The sequence below is a fragment of the Plutella xylostella genome, chromosome 31, assembly GCF_932276165.1.
Source record: "Plutella xylostella chromosome 31, ilPluXylo3.1, whole genome shotgun sequence".
Lineage (NCBI taxonomy): Eukaryota > Metazoa > Arthropoda > Insecta > Lepidoptera > Plutellidae > Plutella > Plutella xylostella.
In genome coordinates, this window is record NC_064011.1 from 1,760,633 (window position 1) to 1,778,622 (window position 17,990).

A 17,990-nucleotide genomic window follows, 5' to 3' on the forward strand; every position below is an offset into this window, starting at 1 on the left:
AGGGTCTAGACCATATGTATACCAAATTTCATTCAAATCCAGTAACAGAAAGACAGACACAGTTACTTTCGCATTTATAATATTACTTAGGATTGACGTTCGCTTCACAGTTCTCCAATAGCTATCATAATACCAGAGTTCTAGAACAATCCACACATAACACTGGTAACAAGTAACTGTAACGCTTCTCTACACAAGGCATGAGAAAAAGATTCATTAATAACGGGCCATCCAGTGAAAGTGAAAACGGAACGAATCGCTGCCATTCCAAAACGCACGTTCAACTGTTGGGAATAAAAACTAAATCTCATTGTTTGAAGACTCGGCTGAGCGCGTTGTCATTGTATTATGAGCCTTGATGCGAGGTTATTAAATCTCAATTTTGCGTTTGATAACGAGAATTAGGTCTCCTTCGCGATTATATTTGGCCGGCACTCGTTACTTTATAAGATTTTATTTATTTCAAAGATAATACGTGCATAACTTCTGGCAATTCGCTTTTGGAACGATTGATATTTTTACATGAGTAAAGGGCGACTTCATTTTGAGTGTGTCCTTTGGTATTATATTATATACCTATCTAGAATTTGACTCAGACTCAATCAATACTCACAAAGTTTATTATCATGATGAATTATGATGAAATTATTATAACTGTCATCGGTAAATATCGGAACAAAATATATGTGAGAGATTCTCACTTAATATTGGGCAACAAATGCGCTACACAATATTTCAGCTGATCATAAATAGGTTCTAACGTTTAATTCTGTGAGACTACAATTTCAACACTGGCAAAATATATGATCTTATGTTAGCACCTACCCAACTGCGAGGTGGTCTTATAAATTATGTCTACATAGAGAAAGATATGATGAAATCCTAACTAATATTATAAATGCGAAAGTAACTGTGTCTGTCTGTCTGTCTGTTACTCTTTCACGCCAAAACTACTGAACGTATTTGAATGAAATTTGGTATACATATGGTATAGACCCTGGGAAAGAACATAGGCTACTTTTTATCCCGGAATTCCCACGGGAAAACTTTTTAAGGCGAAGCGAAGCTCGCGGGCACAGCTAGTAAGTATTATATGTATACGTATGTTACATCCAGAATGGGACTCAGACCTGGTTTAGTTTATGATGATGATGAACTGCCATCAGAATAAAATATATGAGAGATTCTCACTTAATATTGGGCAACAAATGCGCTACACAATATTTCAGCTGATCATAAATAGGTTCTAACGTTTAATTCTGTGAGACTACAATTTCAACACTGGCAAAATATATGATCTTATGTTAACACCAACTGCAACCTACGTGGTCTTATAAATTATGTCTACATAGAAAAATATATGATGAAATATACTATAAATATACAGAAGATCCTTTTTCTACCCTGTGTATCGTAAATATTGTAATCTGTAATCCTCCAATGTGCATAACATGGCTCTACAAAGCTCAATATCTCTTTTATTCTAGTAAAAATTGTACTTGAACTGTTGGTAAATTAACTTTCTACCGTAAAACGAGATAAATAGGAATGGCAGGGGTACATAGGAACATCAACTTTTCCAGAAGACATAGGTTTTTTATTTTTATTTACCTAGGTAAGTATGCACTATTTATTATGCTAAATGATACTAACGATAATTGATTAGGCAGATTAATGTTCCTATGTGTACCTCTGCCATTTCTATTTACCCCGTTCACGTTAGTTAGCGTTATTGATGGAAAATATAAAGCAGTTAACAGTATTTCATTGTATGTACATAGATAACGTATCAGTTTCACCGCACGGGGAATCCCGTATTCATGCGCTGCAGCGGGGCCACTCTATACTAACAAAAACAAACAAACGAGTGCCGTCGTGCAATCGGCACGTTTACTACAACAAGAATAGAAGAGATATTCTTTATTTGTACACAAAAACATGGATAAAAATTACAAAAAACTTAGATAAACACATATGTACAAATGACGGCCTTATCGCTTAAAGCGATTTCTTCCAGGCAACCTTTCGGTGGAAGGATATTTCGATGAAAAGGGTTAAGTGTACTATGAATTAATAGTATACCATAAATAATTTAATAGAAAGATAGAGTCGTGGCTCGCGCAGCTGTGGTCTGAGTCTTAGTTTTTCGTAACATAGAGTGACCTCATACGAAGGCGGCGGCGAAAGTTTTAATTGAAATAATATAACTTTTATATTTGCCGCGACATTGCATCGCTTCGTGTAACGTGAGAGGAAAACTAGTTGTTTTAACTACTGAACGCTAACTAGGGTTGTTACTCGTATTTTATACGTTCGAGATGCAGATTTGAGTGTCTGTGCTCCTGTGAGCTCGAATTCGATGGAAAGATTGGAATATGTCTTATTTAGATTGGACTTTATCTAGAGTATTCAGGGACAGAGTTTCTTAAAACCTATATAATCAATAACTTCAGTTGTTATGTTGGGGTATGGCCTTTTTGTTTCTGTAGTTATCCTATGTATATTATTATAGGTATTTAAGATTATTCTTTCCGCCAAGTAAGCATAAGTATACAAAAAGGTCAGGTCAATGTATAGTGGGGCAGTGGGCCGGCTGACAAGCTAAACGGATTTGTGCACCACACACTTATCCTCAGTATATTATGTACAATGTTTGCACTCATTAGCCGAGTTACTGTTGTATATTGGACGATGTATTATACAATCTAAACTAAAAACTTTGCTGAAAAGATTTGATTGATTGTAAATTATTGTTCGAAACTACTGGATAGTTGAAAAAAAAAACACCAACAAAGGCTAGGTAATTTTTTCTCGGATTGTCCACGGGAAAGCCGTTTCTCGAAATGTCACAATGCAGTCCTCCGAATCATGTATGATTCATTTTTAAAGTCATAGTTCCATTTACGAACATAGCTACCCTCTTGATCTTTTGGTGGTCTATACATTATATGCACAGACAAATTAAAAAGCACAATAAAACAAAATTCCCTTCCCAAGATCGAGTCAGAAGGAGAAATCTTCTCAAAGCCAATTGTCTCTGCTGAGGGACGTCAGAATGGATGTATGCAGGTATATATAAAACAAAATGACTCACAATATCATGCCCCTGCGAGCCGCTCCTCACCACCTCGGGCGCCATGTACTCTATGGTCCCGCAGAAGCTGTACGCCCTCTTCTCATTGCCACAGAACTCCTTGGAGAGACCAAAGTCTGTGAGTACGATGTGGCCTTCAGCGTCCAGCAGGATGTTCTCGAGTTTGATGTCGCGGTAGATTATGCCGAGCTGGTAAGGGAGAGAGATGGGGAGATTAGTGTCAATGAGGAGTAGAAAGAGATGAAGAACTAAATTTAAGGGGGTAGATGAATCAACCTTACATGTCTTGTTATGCAACTGAAGACACTTATGCTAAAACCCTCGGGTCTCTAGCACTAGATAAGATAGATCACCTATACAGCTTGCTCAGTAGTGGACAATACAAGCTGATGTTGATGTTCTATGACACTCCAGAGGTGCAGAGGGTTTCCAGCACCAGGCGCAACTTCAGTCCATCTTCAGCTGTACTTTTGGCCTCGCTCCAGCTTAGTCCAGCGGCTCGTAGCTAGTTCTTATATACATACAGCGAAAAGCAGCTCTGACTACACCTTTGGGGATTACAGTCGTGAGCATATGTATATATGTATCTACCCGAGTGGAAACATCTGCCCGGCCGGGAAACTAACCCGGGACCTTCGGCATCATTAACCGCTACACCATTCGGTCTAAACCGTAATCACCTTGTGTAGCTGCTCCAGCGCGAGTATGATCTCCGCGATGTAGATCCTCACTTCATCCTCAGTGAAGTGCTCCCGCTGGTACAGGTGCGTGAACAGCTCGCCGCCCGCCACGTAGTCTGCGGGAGAGATAGGGGTATTATACGTTGTTGTGTTACCTCATTTATTTAAATAAAAACCTAAGTTAATGTGTTCAAAGTTTAAATTTTTTTTTTTTTTAAATGGTGTCGTAGTTTTGTAAGTGGAACTTTTTAAATGCTCGTGAGTGTATTATTAGGACGAAGAATCCCCCTCGACGGATGAATCAACTGTCAGTTACTATGAGGTAGTCTGTAAGGCAAATATTTTCACCACAGAAGTATTTCCTTCAGAAGAAGAAGACATAGCGAGACAAACACTTGTCCCTGCCTACCACGACCGACAACCCATGGGGCATCGCTTGACTGCCTAAATCTGTCAGTTCTATAAAAAAATTGGCAGTTATTACAGATAAGCGATGCTGCATAAGGATCGCTGATTACTAATGTGCGGTGGTGGTTAGGTAGTAGCGAACAGTGCATAAGCAGCGACATTCGCCTGTCTAACCTCTGTCAGATCCATACAAGAAACGTCAGATTTGACAAGCGAGTGAGTTTTTATTGCTAATGTTTGATGGTGGTAACACCACTGAATCAGAATATTACGAGTATTACGATACAGTGTAATGGTATACGTGTAATAGAAACTATGTATAATCAATAATACATCGAAATCACATAATAGTTTGGTTTTTTAAACGGCTTTCCCAAAAAGTTAAGTGCTAAAATAAAACTATTAATTTAATGCATCAATTTACAACATTTACGCAAATCAAATACTTGTAACATGACTATCAATATCTTCGTAATAAATTGAAAATAAAATTGTGGCGTCAGTTATTAAAAGTTACACATAACCATTAGGTACTACGAAAGGTATTGCATCATAATAATATGAATATAGCCCTTTTACTTAACTATATACATAGAAACTTAGTTGTTCACGTGACTTTTTTAGTATGGAAACGACTTTGTTTTTCACGAATTTCAAAAACTGTAGCACTACCCCTGGCCTGGGTGCCTTTCTCCCATCCTCATGTAGAATGTACTCATATACAGTAAAAAGGAGCAAAGATAAAATATACTCTACATCAAAATCGATACAGCCACACACTCGTCGCTAATAAACAACACACTATAATATTCCATATTCACAAAAACGAAACATAGAGACAAATTGAGAACTTCTTTAGTATAAAACATTGTACAATTGTTTGTTTTCCCGAATAAAATAAAATAAAAAGAACCTCCTCCTTTTTTAATTCATTAAACCCTATTTCCGTCTTCTCACAAACCCACTTTCTTTCCCAGCGTCAAACCTAATAGTATTCATATTCAGTGGGCGGTGGGACAAAACATTGAACTTGACAAACTGCGGCACTGTTTATGCATAGCTACACTGTATCCAGGTCATATCGGACGCGGCTAGCTGCTAGACTTGCGAAACTGACGCCGTGTGATGTAATGTGTGCCGATTGAGTGAATGAGATGTTTGTGAGAGTGAATTTGTGGCCAATAAACTGCCTGATAACTGTATTTTTTACCCCCGGAGAAAAATTTGAGGTGTCTGTGTGTATCTGTCTGTGGTTGCGAAGTTCCGTAGGTATTGTTCTTAGTCATATTTTTATCAAAATCGGCTTAGCCGTTCTGTATATAAGTAAAGCTTCCGTTATGAATTCTTCATCTTATTCTTCTTCAGCCTATAGCAGTCTCTGGATGCGATCTATCTATAGCTTTCCGATGTAATGCTATATGATTGCATACATTGTAGTCCAAATGCAGCCAGAGGCTAAAGTTCATGATTAAGTAGATTCAGCCAAGAGAGAAACATTTAGTTTATTTCCTATTCCAACGTTACTTTACATTTGAGGTAAACCAATAGCCTAAACTAAAGTAGGTCAAAGACAAAAAGCCGAAATGGTGCAACCAAAACAATACGATGCGGGTTAAATGCGTATTTGTGATCCTACGCCCAATGACTCACAGCCTTTGGGAAAACCTAAACCTTGCCAAATTTCGGCATAATTTTTAGTTCTTTCATCTTACATACTTTTTTTTTTTGCACATATTTTTACCAATTTTCCTATACATCCTGTAGGTTGGCTGGTAGAAAATGCTCTTAGCATTTGGCCAAGTTTTGTGCATTTATTAAATATATTTGTGCAATAAAGAATTAAATAATAGAAATAATTATAAACTTAAAATTTTGCACATAATTATAAAAAAGTGTGCTGACCTGAAGGTGAAACCTTGTAATCAGGGAAATTCTAGTTTCAGTATTATCTATGTCTAATCAAATTAGGTCGCGTGGTTTCAATTTTGGGGTATTTTATTACGTGTATTTTAACCTATTTAGGTAGTTATTGTTATTCTTCTTCTTAGCGTTTTGGTGACAAACACTAGAGCTGAACTAGGGTTTTAAACCGTGGTAAGAGGGTTAGCCAGTTAGATGCCAGTCGCTGACTACCCATCAGAGTGGAGCGGGCTGGCGGAGCGGTGTGCGAGGTAAATATCGGCCACTGAAATTGGATAAAAACTCAGCCTATTCAATGTCCTTGAACGATTATTACCTCACACACTGCTCCGCTGGCTTGCTCTGGTGAAAAGGCAGCCTATGCTCTAGGAGGGCGTCCCACGCCACGTTTTCCTACCGGACAGCCCGTCAACCTTTTCTCTAATGATTGGCGAACCTTAAACTTGCCAAATTGTGCGTGTAACAGTTGCATATCGCGATATCTGGGTCAAACTTATTACGGACCTTGGCACGGATCGTCCGGCGTTAGGGCCGGCGCACACTTGTAGCTTATATTGTAATACTACAATTTAATTTATCTGTGTAAATACGTTTGTTTATATATATCATGTAATCTTAAAGTGTGTGTAATATGGGTGTCTAGCCTGAAATAAATTACTATTTATTATTTTATTATAGCACTGTCGATGGCAAGATACAACAAACTTAATACGTCAGTTTCATAATGCTTATTAGTATTTACACAGGGTATCCCAAAAGGTTACGTAGCTGGCAAGGGTCTCCAGAAAAATATATAAATATAAACCCAGAAAAATATATAAAATATAAACCCGTAAAACTATTTAAGAAACATTTTTTAAAAAAAGTTACACCTTGTTTGGCGGTATAATTGGTGGATACCTAACAATACCAATATTGCTGTATAAATTTTAAAGCTATATAATATTATAATTTTTAAAAATGCGGATGGGTAATCGTCAATATCCAATTATAAAAAAAAACAATACATGTATCCTCATAACCACCAACTTACAGTAATTCAATTCAAAGTGTGCGCGACACCTAATCAAAGTTAAGATGGTCTATTTTAAGATATCGTCGAGTTGGTACCATCGTCTCTTTCCGACCCACGCACACGCCCGTGAGTGCGAAAGGGACAGAGCTAGTATGCTAATTGGTGTTAACTATAGCTCACCTAGATTATAAAATCATATAGGAGTATTTTATATTGCTTGTTTGAGTGTGCTTAACGGATGACATGTAATATTTCCGGACATTTACTTCCCTTTACGTTAAAAGAGGGGTGATAGTAACGCAAATTTTGACGCATGGATCGAATTTTGGCTTTAAAAAGGACAACACACATCATGATGATCCAAGAAAATATTAAATTATAATTTAAATTATAATATTAAATGTTTTATCCGATTTCACGAGTCAGTCACTCAGCTGACTCAGCAGCTCCTCTCTGTTCTTCGCTTGAAGAAAAATAAGATGTTTAGTCAAAACCGGTGCAGCTATTTCATATGAAAAGTTATGGTTATGATTAAGGTAATTTCTCAGAAGAAGTAACAAGTTATAACTAAACCAGTTAACATACTTAAAACTAAACAATATTTCAAGCGCACTCTTGCCTCTGTTCCCAACCTCAATCCTACTGACAATACTGCCATTCAATATCAGTTTTCTAATCACATTCCGCTCTTATTTCAATAATAATAAAGATCACATTTGCGTGAGAAAAAACGAGATTGATCTATGCGATACGGTAGGCTGTGTGAAGTGCTAAATTATACATCTAAACACTTTAGGTGTTAAGAAAATAGGGGGAAATAAAAGTCATCGATAAATGGTTAGAGTTCGACAAATTACTTTAATGAGATAATAAAAAAGTCTCGTGACTAACGAAGTTTCTATAGAAAAAAATAAAAATAGATAGTTTAAATCCATTGCAATACTAAATATTAAATACAATAGTGTGTGCAAATAAAGAGTACACGCGAGACACCACTAGGTCAAGGTGACATTGCAAATTTTGAAAGATCACAATCTTTTATAAAACACTTGAAAAAATATGAAACTCTTCTGCAGTCTGTTGTTTTGACACCCCCTTTCGGCTTAGTATACCATTTTTGCAACATCCTGTGTACACGGTAAATTTGTTACTAGACTTGACCTTAGACCATGGCACATAAATATCCCGGACAAAAGTTTCTTAATAACATCCCTCATTATCCTTGCTACACGCAACCTTTTACCCCGGGATTCCCACGGGACACCTATCTCTCTCTCGCTGCTCGTACAATAAAGTAGTATTCTATTCTAAATGTCGAGCAGTCTATTTATAAAGTGCATTTAATTTTGATTCCCTCGCACGGGGAAGGTGGGTAGTAGTATCGGGCGATCTATATTTAGCAGCCGAGTATTTCCGATGCGATTCGGGTCGACTTTTGTTCGCGGAAACTGTTATTAATTTCTGCAACTCATACGAATTGATGTTGACGAAAAGTACACAGATTTAGTAAGTATAGTTAGGTACAACGAAGTCCTTTTGTGAGGTTTCTTTTTTTATTTCAACTTATGTGATATAGCTCATTTTGGAAATCCCATTTCTACAAAAGACAAATTGTACATTTTGTTTCTGGATTTTAGATGTTAGGTAAGTTTTTTCGAAATCGTTGGATAGGTACCTAAAGAAGTTATCTGATTATGATTATAGGGGGTAAGGTAACCCTATCATGCCTGAACCATTTCTTTTCCGGTATACTGATCTGATTTTGATGGAACACACTCGATCATTTAAACAAACAATGTAACAAAGCCATCCATTTCGCAGAAAATTTTGCCAGATAAATACCGTTTTGGAAACTTAGGAAAGAAATTAGTTACATTTCGTCCGATGATAGAAGGACAAAAGCTTATTTCTAGAGAAATTCTGCCAAATCACCATAAAGGTTGACTGGAAGAAATCGCGTTAAGGCGATAAGTCCGCCTTTGTGTACATAGACTGTAAACTGTAATCATCTGTACTTATTTTGTATGTTTCTATGTGTATGCAATAAAGAATTTAAATAAATAAATAGGTAGTTCATAGACGAAACAAATCATCCACCCATCTCCGCTATTTTACCTGTCGAACCGATTCAATACCGTATTTTTATTATGACTAATCGTTACAGAAAAACTATTACATCTCGCTGCGCTTATCCATTGAAAAATCACCTCAAATCATTCAATATCAGAGCTGAAATTTCCACGTTTTTTCACCTATTGTTGCTCATTACTACCGGTTGAAAATGAACCCTATTTGTCTAAGGATAAGGCGGAAAATTGATTGTTAGTTTTTATCATCAAGTGTTTGAAACCGGCGCTAAAGTGTGTCAAGGGAGCATTCGAGGCTTGCGTAAGTAACTCAATGCATGTACCACTTTAGCTTTGCGGTTTAGTAGCTCTTATTTACATACGCTTAAGGTTTTGTTTCCAACGGCAGTGGTCGGCTTGGTAACTATAATTGTGAGGTAACCGAATTTTTTGGTGACCTGTTTGTTTGTATAACTGTAAGGAGACTTTTCTACGATACTTTTGCTTTACATTTGTAAGTTAATCTGATTTATTAGTAAGTAAAATCCAGTGGAAAATTAAAGAGGAGGTCTTTGCTAAGCAGTGGGAAAATACATAAACTATTTTAAAAAAACTAATAAGAGCACCTCTAAATAAACAATCATCATCTTCTTGTAAATACAAATTGACAAACTTTGTCCCTAACACAAACGTACAACTTTTTAGTAGTCAATTGAATTAATGAGTCATTTAAACAGGTGTGTGGCCCATTGTCGTTAGATTCACTGTATAGCAACCGTTTGATGATAGAAAAGGTTTCCTTATCCAGAAATATATTTACAGGGAATTGCAAAAGTGGTAAGTCGAAATGGTATGAATTTGGGGGTCGTTTATAAAAACTTTTCTATTCAATTCCGGAATATAAATTATAATTAATCTAAACCTTTACAACGTAGAATAGTTAAAAGGATTAATGGTATTTTGACATAAACTTTATCATCCGCATCACTTTCCAAATATGGTGGCAATATTTGTCCGTAAAAGGATTCATCACGACCCATTACGTCCCCACTGCTGGGGCACGGGTCTCCTTCCAATGAAGGAAGGGTACTAGGCCTAGTCCACCACGCTGGCCTAGTGAGGGTTGGTTGACGTAAAAGGGTTAAAAGAAGAGAAATGAGTGAGGGCTATATCCAGTAGTCTAATAAACCAACCAATCCTTAAGATAAGATGAACAAAATCTGGTTGATGTGCGGAAATAAACATTAAAATATTTATATTTAACCTTGACGTATGCTTATCGCAAGGTGACTACAAATCTGTTATCAGAACAAAAAAAAGTATTATTATCACAAAGATTTATTTTACAGTAGCCTATGTGTGCCTAGTATGCGGGTGGTAATAGTTTGCATAAACTATGAAAGTTTACGTTTTCTAGCGAACAAAGTGGCGCCTCTAGCGGTAACAATCATGAAACTTTTGACAGAAAATGTATTTTCTACGTACTATGTTAGTAAAGTTTTAACTGTTTTTTCAATGGAAAATATCTTAACAAAACGTAGCAGACCTTACCACCACCACGAATTAGCTTTAAAAAACAAAATTCTATTCTATTCTTGCTTTGTATGGCACTTGTACTGTGCGAGACTTAGCACAGTCAATTCCGAAAAATCATGTCATGTGTGGAAATAGGAAACAGTAGGGCAAGTTAAAATGTACGGTGGTATTCTTAAAGAACATTTCATATCTGTCAAAACTGACACTTTGTATGGATCTGACAGATGTTTGACTGATAAGCGATACTGCTTATGAAAGGGAGTGAATCGGTAACAAACGCATAGACTTACCGAGTATAAGGTGTAGCTTGGAGTCGGTCTGGAACGCGTAGTGGAGGGTCACCAGGAACGGGCATTCTCTCACCGCTTCCAGCACCTGAGGGCAAAACAATAAAGTTTTATTAATAACCTAACCAGTGGTATGCTTTGGGAGAGGCCTACGACAAACAGTGGACTGCTATAGGGTGATGATGATGATGAATAACCTAACCAATCGTTAAATACCTCCGAGTCGACACTAAAAGCCGCATAACATTTGAATACCTAAGCCGATTTTAACAAAATATGTATAAGAACATTCATGGTAACGTTATCTATGATCCGAATAAAACTAAGCGAAAGTCGGTTTAGGAGCTACGCTACAACTCACAGATAGATACATAAAATAGACGCGTTGAACTTATAAATCCCATCTTATTGCGACAGGTGTTAAAAATATGGATTCTGGAATTGGTGAACTACCTCCTTTTGGCCCTTTCCAACATTATTCTCCTTTCTCTGGATGATCTTACCAAACTATTATTCTATGAAGTAAATGTCAAAATTTGCTGCCTCGCTTTTTGGTAGAAACGTATTGCGCAGCCTTAATTTCTTTAAACTAGCGGTACCAGCCGTGACCTACAAACAGTTTTAGCATTATTAAATGTATAGTGGCATTGGCGGAGAGTACTAAGCATTTAGGCACGATTTTCGCATTCATTTTTTTCAAGATTCTACATATTTTTTGAGTAATTTGAGGTTATTTCATAACAGTAATTTCTGATAAGAATTAACCATAATCTGTAGTTATGAATAAGTAATTATCTGGCGAGTTCATACGTTTGTTTAATTCGTGGAAATTATACATTGCGATAATCTTCTTGGATTATAATAAACACAGGAGAGCTGGACTACGGTCTGTCTTTTATTTATTTATTTATTTTCTATGGATAAATACATGCACCTAAACTAACATATTAATTTAATTTTAATTAATTTTATTTTATTTAAATCGACAACTTAGGCCTAATGTGTTATTAACAACATATTATAATATTTGTAGGTAACTGTTACATACAGTTATTAAACATTTAGCCGAAGTAAACAGGGAAACAAATCGTGTGACCTTTGATAAGCAATTAATTTACAAAACACAAACACGGAATATTGTTATCTGAGTGTGAAATAGGTGTAATTTGATGAAGATTCTAATGAACCAACCGTAGTCAAGGACAGATAGTATGATTGTTTCTAGGCGCCTCACACTATCCACGTATTTTACCATAAATAGTAGACGGTTACCATGCGTATTTCATTATTTATAACTGTTTGCCATACATATGCCTTAATTATGTAATTTATGAAGAAATCGTTATAAGCAGCATCTGGAACGTTACAAACCTTGCGTCTGGAAAACACCGCTTCTCGCGATAGCACCGTCCTTCGTACCTGCGTCGCACCGTCTTCGTCTTCTGCACCTTCATGGCGTACAGCTGCCCCTCGCCCTTACAACATAACTAGAAAACATCCAGATCCGGGCTAAAAAGTACCTAGATTTAAGACTAAATCGGTTGTCCTACCTTTTCGCCCTACAACTACCTACTATCGCCCTACATCAGTTATTTTGCTGCCCTCACCTGTCTCTCAGTCCTGGTGTGCTCGGCCGTCTTGAGCTTCTGCACGATGGAGGCCTTCTTGAGCACCTTCATGGCGTACAGCTGCCCCTCGTCCGCGCCGCAGCGCTTGCGCACCAGGAACACCTTGCCGTATGCTGCAACAAACAGAGAGAAAAGGTTAGGAAGGTGAAGAACTGGATTTGATTGCCTTGGGCTTCTTCTTCTTCTATCGTGTAAATGCACTAAGCTAACTTCCTCCAGTGTTTTTCTACTCTTATTGCGAGATCATTGGCCTTCATCAGGTCTCCTTGACTGCACTTTGGGGCATTAGGACACTCTATAAGGTGTGACGTAGTCTGGAGGCTTCCGCAACTGCATAGATTGCTGGCATTGCCTTGGGCTGTTTTTAACAGCATGCTGATTTTATCACGCACGCGGGATTGCCCTGCACGTGTTCGTGCAAGTAATCATTGTAACGCATGGAATATGTACGCTGGAAAATGGCGTGCAATCCCGCATGCGTGAGGAAATGTGCAAGCTGTTAAAAACAGCCGTATGCTGCAACGAGTGAAGGAAGCTTACAAATGAAATCACGGTTTTGAGGTGGCTTGAGGCCTTTGGGCACATATTGGTTAGAAAGGTTAAAGGGAACTCCTGGTTTTGAGGTGGAAGTTGTGAGGTTGTTGGTAGGTGGTAATCGGCCTGTTGGTCCGAGGACATAAAGAACTGACCGAACTAGGCATATGTAATAAGTGCTATGACATGGAGGATTGATATACCTTAAACTGCTTTGAAACAGACTGAAAAAGCGGAAATCTTAAGACATTTAATTTAAATGATTTAAAAAAAATAGAAACTTAATGTAATTTTGGTTTTCATAAACACATCATGACTATTGTTACTGCGATGCTTGCAAGTAAAATGCGAGTATATTAAAGAAACACGAGTCCCGATGTAGGGGTTACCTAACACCAATTACATAAATAATCTTCACCGCTGAACAAATCATAACTCATAAAACCCAATCGAAATCCCCTCAGAAACTCTAATAAATCACTACCCTTTACGTAATCTGGAAGTCAGAGACCTCAGGTCGTACATACAGCCTCCGAACTTCCGACCTTGACCTTGGTGCCCTCAACCTTGGGGTCATGAACTTGGGCCCGTGACCCTCAAGGTCGGCCCGTGACCTCAGCTCGTCTGTAGGTGAGGTCACAGACAGGGAGTATAAGGGGGTACTTGATTTTGAGGTCTGGCGTGGGAGTTTGAGGGCTTTTGAATAATTAGACCAGGCTTTTAGTAAATTGAGGCCCGATATAGACACAATAGTGAACTGAGAATATAATACCTACCTGCTTTGTGTATCATGCTTTGCGAGCGTAATATTTTGAGAAAATTATTTAAACCGACAGAGATAGGTATTCAGTCAGGTTATATAGATCTACCTAAGCATGACCGTATGTCCTGCTGTCACAATTCAACCAATCACAGCGCATTTCATACTTAATTCCTGTTTAACTAGACTTTTTCCGTTGTGAAACCCCCGGTTAGTTAGCGAATCGACTAGTGACCAACAGGAAAAGTTTCCTTTTTCGCGTCAAAAACATGACAATGACCTAGTCCAGTACCTTATAATAATAATACATTATGTATTCTTCAAGAAAAGCAAAGAATTATCTCTGTTTTTACACAATTCGCATGCGTGACACCAAAACCTACTTTTTGTATGCGAAAATCACGATATCACCTTCACATAGTGAACTTTGGCCCTTACTCGCTTTCTTCGTTAATTTGAATCGAAGTAAAACCTCAATCTCTTATAACAGAATATACAAATTTCCTGTATCATATCAACCAACAAACTTCCACTTCTGGACATAAGCTTTTCCCAAAGATCGCCACAATAGTTCACGGTAGGCCTTCCTCATCCAACCTCTACCGGTTGTATACCTATTCATCCAGTGAGCTGTATGGCGTCCGACGCTACCCTCCAGTCCTTGGAGTGGGCCAATGTCCAGCAATAGACATACTATTCTCTATGTATGTACAGTCAGCAAAACAGATACATAATCCACCCTATAAAATCGAGCAAATTCTGCCCAGCCGGGGATTGAACCCGGGACCCTCGGCACAGCATTCAGCCACTAACCACTGCACCATCCGGTACCCAGTACCTACTGTAGCTACAGAAGTGTGTTATTTACTAACAACACGTCAATTTCCCCGATCGCGATGCGAGCGATGACGATAGCACGTTACCGTACGACTGGCGATCCGTTACCGCATCGGCATCGCTCCAGGGTACAGGGCGTTATGTTACGTTCTATGTTCTGTGTAAGTACCGTTCACTACTGAATCTACGGAGTAGGGTAAGTATTCTATACGATTATAGTAAAATTTTAAAAGAACTAGAATCTAAATTCTAGATTTCCGGACAAATCAGATACATTACTTAGTTTAAAAAAAGTTTGAAATGCACCATAAAGCAAGAATGCAATCCTAAAAATGGACACTAAACTCCATTACTAACGGCACTAAAACAAAACTATCCACAAACAATACACAACCTCAAAGATAGTGGACTAAGTGCAGATAAATCGAAACATTTCAACTGTTACTGTGATAAATTAAGGAGCACTTTGTTTGTAATGTACATTATTGGTATACTAATGCAACTCTCACTACAATAGCCTCTATCTCTTTGGCATACAGGCGATAATAGCTACATCTGCCGTTAACTACATTAACTGTAAAACATGATAATTTCAAGATCAACCTTATTTCGACTGACAAGGGTTTAAAATAGAGCGCCCTCAGCCATTAGGCCAAGTTGCGAGAAGTATATTTCACTTGGTCGGGTAACCGTTCATATCTAACGTTAGAACGAAGAATTTGAGACTGCACAAATACTTGCGATGGGCGAAAGAGACCGAGCTATGTCATAATCTATACATCTTTGTCCGATAGCATGATTCAGGCATACATATTCTGGAGAAATATTAGGCAAGTACATTGCAGTTTCATAAACAGTTTCAATGATAATTTACTAACTTAAAAAAAAACGAATAAACGACCTGTTGGGACGATTGAAAGCTACCACATACGGTTACACAGAGACAGACACGTTTAACTTATAACACCCCTCTTTTTACGTCTGGGTTAGTAAACTTTGAAAAGACTTACATTTGGATGATTAAATTAAAATTATGCCTCTTAACTGGAAGTCCACCATCGCTTTGATGTTGTTACATACCATAATGCTGAGTTGGAACAGTTTTGGAATTTCACATCTTCAGCATGCTTTTCTAAAGACCGGTTAATATACAGATACATAATTATTTTAAAGTAACATTAGTAAAAAGCAATCAGAATAAGGAGCCGAGGTGAAACTCAAGCGACAATTCAATATGAAGATTGCCAACTATGCTTTTGTTTGTCAATAATGAAAGTGGTTTTGATTCACGCTAGCGTCTACGTCTGTGCCATTTTCATGGAACTTATCTTCATCTGTAGTGTAACCATCCAACTTAGACAACCATCCAACTTAGACAACCATCCAACTTAGACAACCATCCAACCATAGCCATTTATAAGTAGTATATTTTTATTAAGAATTTATGAAATTCGTTAAGGAAAAGTGGTTTAAGAGTGACCCCATTTCGGCTTAGTATACCTACCACTTTACCGACATCCTGTATATTAAAATATTCCATGAAAAAGTCAACATTTCTCGCACCATGCGAAACTAAATACAACTAAATTGTAAACAACAATTTCACACAACGTACAAGCGCCGGACACCCAATCAAACCGTATTGATTGAATTGATTGCACGATAAAACTGTTGATAACTTTATTTATTTATCAAATGTATCGCTAGTTGCGGGGCTAGTGGCTTTATCAATATCATTCACACAAATACAATGTAAGGACACATTACAGCAATAAGTAGTATCACATTTTCTGTCAAATGTTTCAGGATAGCTTCCGATAGAGGCCACATCAGTACATATTCGAGAAATCAGATGAATGAAAAAGAAAGCGTTATTAGGTTTACTTTGGAAACCCATGATGGATGTATTTCAGCAAAAGATATAAGCATCTACCTACCTCAGTTTTAATGTTTATATTAACCACCACAATATACCTCGTTTATCAAGTATAATACCTATAACGTATTAATAATTTAATATCTGCAATCACTCCATCATCTGTGACTATTATGATAAAACTGTTTACACTGAGGCAGGACAGGTATCTCTTTGGCTGACTGTACTCTGTACCTACTCGCTTACATCTACACATCATATAGAGCCAAAGCAAAGCAAGCACCAAGTTGACTGACCCACTACCCTAATGCGTAGTATATCCGCGCAAATTCGTTTGTTTGTCAACAGATAAATAAAACGATCGTTCAGACTTTGTTTCCTGTGTGTTTGCAGGTCAATTTACCACCCATCTGTTGATCTAAGAGGGCCCCTTTAGGGCTTTATTGTCTAACAGTAAGGTCGATAATGGCGGTGACAGAATTGAATTTGTTATTGTCCGATTGTTGTGAAGCTATACCTACGAAGAAACGCAGAGATTGGATGATATTCCGTGAATTTACAAGACATTATGTTTCAGCAGGCGATGTGTGGCTACTGTGGCGCCTAAGCTCTTGAGAGCAGACCGTCTAGTTACTAGTATGTAAAGTTTAGGTTTCCCTTTGTCATCTGTATACATTATCTGTCAAAAGTTTTATCATAATTTCTGCTAGAGGCGCCACTTTGTATGCGGGAAAATGTAAACTTTTATAATTTTCGATAAACTATGAAACCTGTACTAGACGGGATGATGCCTGAAATACTGTTATTGACATAAGTTTCTTTCCTGAATGCATTTGTGTCACAAATTAAAACTTGCGTGCACCACTTTGGAGATTACAGCGATATTGGGACCAATGCTAACTATGTAACGGGCAAAAGATGGTAGTTTTTATCTACTACATCAATATCTGAAATTTAAAACAAAAAAACATTTTTATCTATTTATTTTGTACCGAGCTTAGTACACTAAACTTCGGCGGTTGAGAGAATGCGTTTTTGACGTTCACTTATGTCTTAGTTGGTTTCCTATGCAGTCATCAAATATCTATGGGATTTCGTATGCTATGCCATTGCCATCCTCTTGGGGGCAAGAAAAACGTTGTCATCATATTATTATACTTTTTTGGTGTTGGTAGTGCAAAGTTAAACGTACATTACACATTATGTACATTAGTTGACAATAACCCCCACGTGGGCAGGTCACGTGTGTGCGCGACGCACGTTCGGATACCCGTGTCGTGTGTAACTACGTGATAGATATCTGTGTAGATATTTGTGCCGAATATGTTGTCTAGTTTGTGCTGGTTATC

General features: G+C 37.6%; 1 protein-coding gene across 1 annotated transcript in view; it reads right to left on the reverse strand.

The window, feature by feature from the left end:
* Positions 1–17,990, reverse strand: part of LOC105385805 (ribosomal protein S6 kinase alpha-5) — a 62,410-nt gene that overhangs the window by 25,610 nt on the left and 18,810 nt on the right. Inside the window, exons 3-6 of the mRNA XM_048632160.1 lie at positions 12,614–12,747; positions 11,010–11,094; positions 3,775–3,890; positions 3,095–3,283 (exon numbers count right to left, since the gene is read on the reverse strand). Coding sequence (XP_048488117.1) covers positions 3,095–3,283; positions 3,775–3,890; positions 11,010–11,094; positions 12,614–12,747 — 524 coding nt within the window. The remainder of the gene's footprint in view (positions 1–3,094; positions 3,284–3,774; positions 3,891–11,009; positions 11,095–12,613; positions 12,748–17,990) is intronic.